This window comes from Hipposideros armiger, unplaced genomic scaffold (assembly GCF_001890085.2).
Source record: "Hipposideros armiger isolate ML-2016 unplaced genomic scaffold, ASM189008v1 scaffold_17, whole genome shotgun sequence".
Taxonomy (NCBI): domain Eukaryota; kingdom Metazoa; phylum Chordata; class Mammalia; order Chiroptera; family Hipposideridae; genus Hipposideros; species Hipposideros armiger.
In genome coordinates, this window is record NW_017731367.1 from 4004027 (window position 1) to 4013002 (window position 8976).

At 53.2% G+C, this 8976-nt stretch overlaps 1 protein-coding gene across 1 annotated transcript in view; it reads left to right on the plus strand.

Moving 5' to 3' along the window:
• The window catches only part of AGAP1 (ArfGAP with GTPase domain, ankyrin repeat and PH domain 1), a 625487-nt gene that overhangs the window by 231944 nt on the left and 384567 nt on the right, over positions 1-8976 (plus strand). The window contains exon 3 of the mRNA XM_019628311.1: positions 2067-2154. Within this exon, the coding sequence (XP_019483856.1) occupies positions 2067-2154 (88 nt within the window). The remainder of the gene's footprint in view (positions 1-2066; positions 2155-8976) is intronic.

An 8976-nucleotide genomic window follows, 5' to 3' on the forward strand; every position in this document is an offset into this window, starting at 1 on the left:
TTCAGAGGTGGTGTCCTTGCTGGCCTCGCAGGGAACAGAGGGGTGCCCTGGTGAAAGGGCGGGGAGGCATTAGTGTCTACAGACATGCTGTGTGCGTGGATCGGGATGGAGGCCACCCGTTACTGTTCCTGAAACACTTGGGCTTTGGCCTGGGCAGTGGGAGTGGCCCCAGGGGCGTGAGATGAGGGTTAACAGTTTTGCTAAGGTAAGGTCAAAGAATCCCCCTGGTTTTCTCGGGGTGAGGAGAGGGAGCTCACAGGCAGGGAGATGAGCGAAAGACTGCTCCCCAACCCAGCAGACAACACCGGCTGTCCCCTGTGTATGTGAAGGTGCTCCACAGTGCAGGGGTCCCTGACTTCTGGGCACGGTGGGAGCTGGGGGCGGCTTCCAGTGTCTGGTGTGAGGGGCTCGGTGGGGTCATAGAGGCAAGAGCTGGCAGGGCTGAGGTGCGAATACAGGTGTGGCTGCTGTTGGCTGTACGCGGCGGGGAGGGGAGGGTGGCGCTGGAGAAGGAGACTCTGGAATTAGTGGCTTACTGGGAGAGGTGGGATGTGTCCAGGCACACACGGGGGCGTTAGAGCTGAGGATCTAACGGAAAGAGCTAGGACAGGGGTCGGCAAACTGCGGCTCGCGAGCCACATGCGGCTCTCTGGATACGTTCCGTCTCAAAAGTTTGCCGACCCCTGGAAGAGCCAATCCTGTCCCTCACAACAATTTAAAAATTACTTGAGAGCCATAAATATATTTTTTACATAATCACCATTATGTGAATAATATCCTTTAAAAATTTTATAAGTGAAACTATGATAGTTTTATTTTCATTTTCAATTTTATTTCAGAGCCACATGTACATCCCCAAAGAGCCACATGTGGCCCACAGGCTGCAGCTTGCCGAACCCTGGTTTAGGAGGACCTGAGCCCTAGGGGAGGAGCTCACGTGGGCTGAGAGGAGCGGGGTTTGGGGAGGATAGAAAGCTTTACGGGAGAGAACGTCGTCTACAGCTCCCGTTGGTGGGGCTGGGTCAGGAGCAGGAGAAAGACGAGGGGTGGCAGAGATGGAAGTCGTCGGTGACCTCAGGGGCAGTGTCCTTGTAGCCAGAGGGAGCAGGTGTAGCCTCGAGGCCTGGGGCTGGTGGCCAGGCACAGAGGGCAGGCTCCTTCTTGGAGGGACCTCTGTCCAGGGGCGGGTCTCTTGTTTTCTTAAGGAATTGACTGATCGTGCATGCACACAGACGGGAAAGTTCTAGTGGGGGAGGAAAAGATTAAAATAGACAAAGATGTTCTTCATTAGCAGCTTCTCAGAGAAGGTGGAGGGGGAATGAGACTGAGGGACGGCTTCCTGAGGGGCCTCACGTCCAGGAGTCCCAGCCGTGGTGCCAGAGGAGCCTTTTTTGAGAAATGCCCGCCGGCTCACGGTGGCTCCCGTCACCAGCCCGTCCAGCCTGCTGTCACTTGCTCGGGCAGTGCCCCCCTCGTCACCCTGGCTCTTGATGGTTATTTTTAACCTCGCTCTGGTCCTTGCTCAGTCCTGCAGCATGGACCCTGCGTTCCGGAGAAGCAGGCTGGCTCTTCTCCTCTGGCCGGTACTGGCCTCACCCTCGGTCCCTCCCCGACACCACCCTCTCGCGGTGCGGCTGTGTTCACCCGGTCCCACCAGGCTCCAGACTCCCACCCAAAGCCGAAGGAATGCATACCAGAATGTCCCCATTTCCGTCTGACTCTCCTGCCGCCGTGCCCCATTTATCACACGGTAACCTTGCTCAGGGTATGAAGGGGCCACGATCCATGATGGGCTGGCTGATGTCCCCACCGCATGCCAGACGCCGTGTGCGGTGGGGACAGTGTCCACGCTCTCAGAGCCGTTGAGGCTGATGAGAAGGGAGGCGGTCGTGAGGGTGCTGGGGTCCATCTTCCTCCAGCATGGGGAACCAGTGAGCCAGTTGTTGGCCGTCCAGCTGATGTGGTTGTGATTATGGTGGGACTCGCTGAGTGTTTTTCCTGCGTTTGCACGTCGCCGAGCAGCCTGACGTCATGACACTTACCAGCTGTCCGTTGCTTTCTTTCAGGGGATCGTGGGCAACCTGGCCAGCGGCAAGTCGGCGCTGGTGCACCGGTACCTGACGGGCACGTACGTCCAGGAGGAATCTCCCGAAGGTACGCCAGGGGCCAGGCCGCCTCGGGCCTCAGCGTTTCAGACTTTTTCTGTAGCCCATTCTAAATTGTTACTGTGATGTAGCACATGTCAAGAAAGTAATAAACTATCAGGCAGTAGAAACCCTTAGGGATAGCGTTTCCTGTGTAGTGTTTGAGCCGACCGATTATCTGCCATGTGGCTTTGGGAGCAGGAGCAGAACCGTGAAATGCTGTTGAGTTTAGTTCTTCCCTGATAGTTCTGTCAAATGTTAATCCAGTGTTACTCCTTTAAATATGGCTCGGACATTGATCTGGACATGGAGTTTATACCTAATTCGTACGTCCTGTGACTTAGTCAAACACACGAGCCTTTCCGATGACCGACCACCATATGCTTGAGTATGTTTCCCCCTTATATTGTAGTATAAACATTTAATAATCATTTTGCGTGAGAAGAAGACATTTCGTGTGCCATTAGGCTTTCACTTCTTCAGTTAACATATCCATAATGTTTTTTTTTGTTTCTTTTTTTGCTTTAAGTAAATTTATGATAGTAATACCCATGCAGCCCCCACGTTCCCTAACCCAGGTATAGTTCTCATGCAATTTTTCTAAGTTATATTTTCTCTCCGTATAACCTTTCAAAATCCAACTCTGAGACACTGAATTTCTGGTTCCTTCTTTTCCTTACTGGCTGTTCCATTCTTTGCAGATATGGATGCAGGTAACTATACGTTTTCTTCATGGCAGCGCTTGTCTTGTTTGAAGAGAGGAGAGGCACAGCTTCGTATTGTACTGTCCCTTCCCTCGCTGTTCTGTGTCTCATCCTCTTTTGTTTCATTTTATCTTTTTTTTTTTTTGTAAGTTAAGCATTTCACCCTGTTTTGTCCCTTAGATGTGTTTTTAGCAGTAGTCCTCAGTAGCTTCATGTGTTTCCTGTAACACCTGTTCTAGTGTTTAACTTTCATCCCGGATACCGTGGAACCGTTCAGAAAAGTACGGAGGGATGGAATTCTGTGGCCATCTTTGCTTGGGCTCTGCCATTAATATGCAGAAGCTTGCACACATACAAAAAGGCTCGTGGCGGTCACATCACAGAGAGGCCTACTTTCCGCGTGAACCGCACTGAGAGGGCAGCCTTGGAAGACCAGAGGTTAGCGCGAAGGCTTGGGTGTGGGATGCGACGAGCTAACAGCGGGCTGTCTGATGGAAAGTGGATACAGGTGCTAGAAAGTTGTGTGGTTTAGAGAGGTGAGGAAGCGTCTGCCCTCTCTCCTGGGCTCTGTACCTGGGCCATGCTGGTGCATTTGTCCCTTTGCGTCTGAACGTGGCTTTTAGCCGTAGGCATTTTGATTTCTCTAGAGGTTCCTTTAGAGATTTTTTTTCTTGGGTTTTCTACTGATTCCTTGGGATTAGCTATTGTATAGCTTGATGACACGAGCTGCTGAGGACCTGGATTATCTGACCGCAGGTGACATGATCACCTCTTCGAGTAATCTGCCTGTACCCTCTCCCCACCCACCTCGGACACTCCGATTCCAGTTAGTCCTGAGGTCCCGTGGCCTGGGCCCCGGGTTTGATCACTTGGCTCTGGCTTCTCGCATGTTTGGTTCATCTGTGTGGTGTGCTTGGTGCAGGAGTTGCTGGTGGTCTCACACAGGGACACCTGTCCCTCCTTCTCTGGTGCCGTTTTGTCTTTATTGTGGCTTTGCCGCTTTCCCTTTGCATCTTCTGTTTGTCCCATTGCGTTTGGACCTGACTGTGATGTCTTTGCAAATGGCTTTATATTTTGGTTAGCATGAAGGCATTTCTTGTGAATGTTCGTTCATACGTCAGTGTAAAAATTATACCCTGTGTGGGGGGGACCTAAATGGTGATCTCGAAGCCCAGTTTCTCTGGTTTTTCAAGGAACCCATTTTACTCCACCAGATTTTGTGGTATCACATACAGTTTTAGAAAGATATGATTTTTAAGGGCAGAAAAGCAAACCATGTATCCCCAGGGGCTTCCTTCCTTTATCTGCAGAGCAAAGGCATGTCCTCCCTCTGGGGGTCTGTCCCGAGGCCTCCTGGGTCAGGGGAACGCCTGTCCAGTCTTTTCTCTCAGCTTCAGGAGCTCACCTGGCTACCTGTCCTCTCACTGATGGACTGCAGGTCCAGGGGGTCGGGTGCCGGGAGCTCAAAGCAGCATCCCACCCAGGTGCTTCCCCATGGACATGCATCACGGGCTCTGGAGCCAAAAGAATCGTGAATACAGGTGCCGCCTTGTGCCTGGAAGCCCCTTAGCCCCTTCGAATCCCTGATTCCCAGGGCCCGCCACCTGTGCCTGCCTAGAACCGGGCAGGTGTCCGCATCTTCGCCCCTCTTAAGGAGACCAAGGAGCTGACTCCCACACCCTGTGCACATGCCCCAGGCGGGTCCCAAAACGGCAGTAGGAAGGAACCACAATTGGTGGCTTCTGAAAGAAAACGAATTTAAAACGTGATTTCCGGCTGTCGTGCCACACTGAAGTGTTTCCTTACGGCCCGGGAGCCTGTAGCAGTGAAGCGGTTGCCATTCTTGTACAGTGTGTTACTGTCAGTCGCCTGTGTGTGCTTTATCACGAAGCTGTACATACAGAGTGCTCTGGAGTTGTGTAAGTTCACGTACTGTGTGGCGGCCCAGGTTATGGAGAGCGTGGGGCGGTGGGAGTCCTCTGATGGTCATGCAGGAGCGAGATGAAGCCATGACCGTGCAATCCCCACCGCCACCCGCCACTGTGTGGACAGAGGGACAGGTTACACCACAGGTGACGGCGGTGGCCTGTGGGCGCCAGGCCGAGGGGCTTGGACTTCGAGTGAGCTGTGAGACCTCCCCGTTTCTTGGTGTTACCATCTTCTACTTTGTCCTCCTTGCCTCGTATAACTGCTGGAGCCATCAGCTGCCTCTGGCTACACGTGGGCAGCGACGTTCAGTGAAAGGCATGTTGCTGCTGGCGTGGCTGTGTGACTGCCCGTCACACAGCTCATTGGAGCTCCCTGCTCTGCTCACGTCTGTATATGGGGGTTCTTTTGATTTAATTAATGTGTCAATATCCTTTAGCGTTCGTCTCGCTCATGGCAGGGATCTTTATATCGCCGGGAGGGCTGAGGTGGCCGGGGCCCTCCTGTTTCCAGAAGAGTTCATTCTCCTTCTCCCTCCCGTTCCCCCTGCTGACCCCTACGCCCCCCACTGAAAACTCTGGGTACAGGAGGCCCTCCCAGCCTTCACCTGAGCCTGCTTTCCATCAGATGGGCTAGAGCTGGACCTTAGAGGATAACATTTGTTGTGTTTTAATTGTGTGATACATTTTGGTTGATAGTCTTAGAGTAAAGAGAGCTGACTCACACAATTTAGATAATTTTAAAGATGGCAACTTAAGGGATGGGTTTAAATATTATGTGTGTGTTTTTAATGAGCAAATTAACAATGCAAAAGTGGGTAACTCAGCAGGGAGCCTGTGATTCCATGAAAGTAATCCAAAGAGTGAAATTCCTGTACAGGCAAATACCCCTTCCAGTGAGTGAGTGAGTGATGTGTATGCATTTCCAGTCCTAGGGTTGCGGTAACAAATGACCACAAACTCGGTGGCTTATAACAGATTTATTCTCACAGCCCTGGAGGCCACAAGCCGAGGTCAGGTTGTTGACAGGGCCGGCTCTTTCTGGGGCTCAGCGGGAGAATCTGTGCCTCTTCTCGCAGCGGGTGGCGACTGGACCCTGGGTGTCCTTGGCCTGGTGGCGACTGGACCCTGGGTGTCCTCGGCCTGGTGGCAACTGGACCCTGGGTGTCCTCGGCCTGGTGGCGACTGGACCCTGGGTATCCTCGGCCTGGTGGCGACTGGACCCTGGGTGTCCTCGGCCTGTAGACCACATCACCCCAGCCTCTGACTGTGTCACCCTGTGGTCTTCTCCATGCCTGGGTCCAAAGTTTCCGCTTCTCAGAGGGCACTGGCCACTGGGCTAGGGCCCACCCTGCTCCAGTGTTACCTCATCCTGATCACATCTGCAAAGACCCTGTTTCCAAATGAGGCCACCTCAGGTACTGGGGGTTTGGACCTGCACGTGCCTTTTGTGGGACAGAATTCAGCCCAGAGCAGTGTGGATATTATGCACTTAACGATGTTTCAACAGAAGCTGTACCCAGAACTGGTGAAGTTGCCCCGTTACTTCTGCGGACAAGGGCGCGATTACCTGCCCGGACCCCCTGGTGCTGCTAACGCCTGATATTCTAGAACATCACAAAGATGAGATTGGCTTACGTGTGACCTTCACACCTCTGATGGGAATTTCACAGCTGTCATTCGCTTTCAGGAGAGAGAGTCAGATGAAAATGACTGCTTGGCCATCAGTGCCCTATTAATGGCTGCTGATGAGAACTGTGAATGATGTTTGGCGTGTAATTTGAGTTTCTACCTCTTGTTTAGGTTCTTAATACTCACTGCATTCCATCACATCCCATGTGATCGCCACTCAATTTTTAACTCTCTCCCTTCAAAAAAAGGAGAGAAAAGCAGACCCCCCAGTATCATGTGGGAATTTAAGACGAGGACCCGCCCTGAGACACATCACCCCTTGAGGGCCAGGAGGTTGTGTGTGTCCTTCAGAGATTTTCGAGTTATTGCTTGAAACCTCGTCTCCGTGACATCTCTCTCTGCTGTTCCTCTCCCTCACGCCGTGGGCCGTGCTGAGCGGTGCCGGGCAGCTCGCATGAAAGGGCCTGGAGGCCAGCAGGCGTCTTCTGTTGGTGGTGACAGGAAAGGGCCCACTCACTCCGAGACGAGCCTAAACTGTCCGGTGCAGTGAGTGGAAGATGGTAAGGTTGGTGGTGACAAACTTAATGACTGGAGACCTTCCTTCCTGTGATGATAAAATTAACTGCTCTTAGCTCATTTTTCAAGGAACTTTAGGCTACTGAATGAGGTGAAAAGTGCCCGGATGTAGTCGTACTGTCTGAGAGCCTTGTTTCATTCAAATCTGGAATAAACCCTCACCCGGGTGTGGACGGGATGGAAGCAGGGAGCCAGGGAGCGAGGGTCAGCGGTGTTGTCACCTGCTGCAGCCACAGGAAGGGGTTTGCAGAGAGGGGCCTTAGCCGCTGTGACTTAGGAGCCGCTGACCGTGACATTGCTGGGTCCTCGTGAGCTGAATTCATCAGGGGCGCATTCCTTCGGTGGATGAATCTTCTGCCTCTTGTAGGCTTTTAACCAGCTCACATTTGTGGGCAGAATGCTCTAAGGTCATGGCAGCCCCGAGTCTGTCTGGGCCCGCAGCCAGCAGGTGTCGGGCCAAGAGCCTGGTAGTGGGGGCAGCCAGCGTGAAGGCTGCAGTGGCGCCGCCTCTCACCTCCTGTAGGGTGGCGCCGTCATCTCGGCAGTGACATGAGAGCCATCTCCGTGCTTTCCAGTTCTGCCCGGCTGTGACTGAACACATGTGGCAGCAACCTGGACCCTTGCACAGCAGGCTCCTCACTCCTTCTCCCCGAAACAGAGAACACTGACCGACAGCTAGGAGTGTTGGCCCTGCACCACTGGACAAATACAACAGACGAAGGTAGTCCAAAGAGCAGAGGCAAAGAATGAAAGATGGACCTTTCAGTAGGAATTGGCTGGCGTACAGGGAGGGGAAGCCAGCGTCCTCCCAGATGGAAGACATGGGGGCGTTTCTCCTTTCGGAATCATCTGAAACAGATAAGGGACATGGAAGAAGCCTGAATGTCTCCTAACTAGGAGAAGTGCCAGGAGAACATGTTAGATGCTAAGAGTAATTATAACTGTTAGGTAAGGAAAGAGAAAAGGGTTGAGATAATAAGGCTGACAATTCATACAACTGAAGATGGGAAATTAGGCTCTTTGAACACAAGTAATAGGAAATTCCAAAATGTGCTTTTGTTTTGTGAGTAGTAGGAAAGCATGCTGGGTGTGTGCCAGCTCTTAAATGCCTGGGGTTTTGTTTCTGGGATCATATCAGATGCACGGAGCTGGGTCAAGACCTGGAGCTTTCCTGGGAAGGAGTGAGCGGCCCCCATTCTGGGGACAGACCTGGAAACGCATGGCGTCTTCCTTAATGATCCAGGGCTGTAACGATGGATGGCGTGGAAGGGTAGAGTGTTCAGGCTCAGAGCCAGGCGATGACAAGATGAAGCAAGCGGGGGGACGTGGGGTGCTGGGCCATCTTGCCAGGAGCTCCAAGTGGAGCCTGGCACGCAGGACTTCAGGGCTGGAGGGGCCGCCTCCCCCACACTGCGGCCCGGTCCCCATCCTGCCTGGACTCTTGAGGGTCCCCAGGGACTACCTTCTGGAAGCTCTGAGCCCAGGGACATTGAAACTTGGGCTTCCCAGCCCGTCTCAGCATCTTCCTGCTCTTGTCACTTTGGGCAGGTTACCCATCTTTATGAATTTCAGCCTCTTCTTCTCCGCTTCACAGTTGGAGCAGGGCCCGTAGAAGAGTGTGGAAGCCTCTGCGTTAGCCCTGGCCCAGTGACTCACCTGTGAGACGTGGGTCCCTGCCCGCCGCTCCTGCGCCTTCCTGCTCCAGGTGGTCAGCCCAGCCCCTGCCTATTCCCGGGAGTGACTCCCGGTCCTCGCGCCCTGCTCTCTGATCAGGGCCCAGCTCTCCCGTTCCTTGCCAGGCTGTACAGAGCCTGAGGTCTCCCTTCGCCAGTGCTCTCACTCTGAGCTCTGAGGCAGTGCTGTGTCATCGAAACTTGAGCTCTGTGCGTGTGACCTGGGACCCAATTACGTGCTTTGGAAACTAGAGGAAAAGAGTAGAATTGAAAGTGGGCTGACCACCCCTCTTGAGTTTTGCCGGATTGGGCTGAGCTCTGT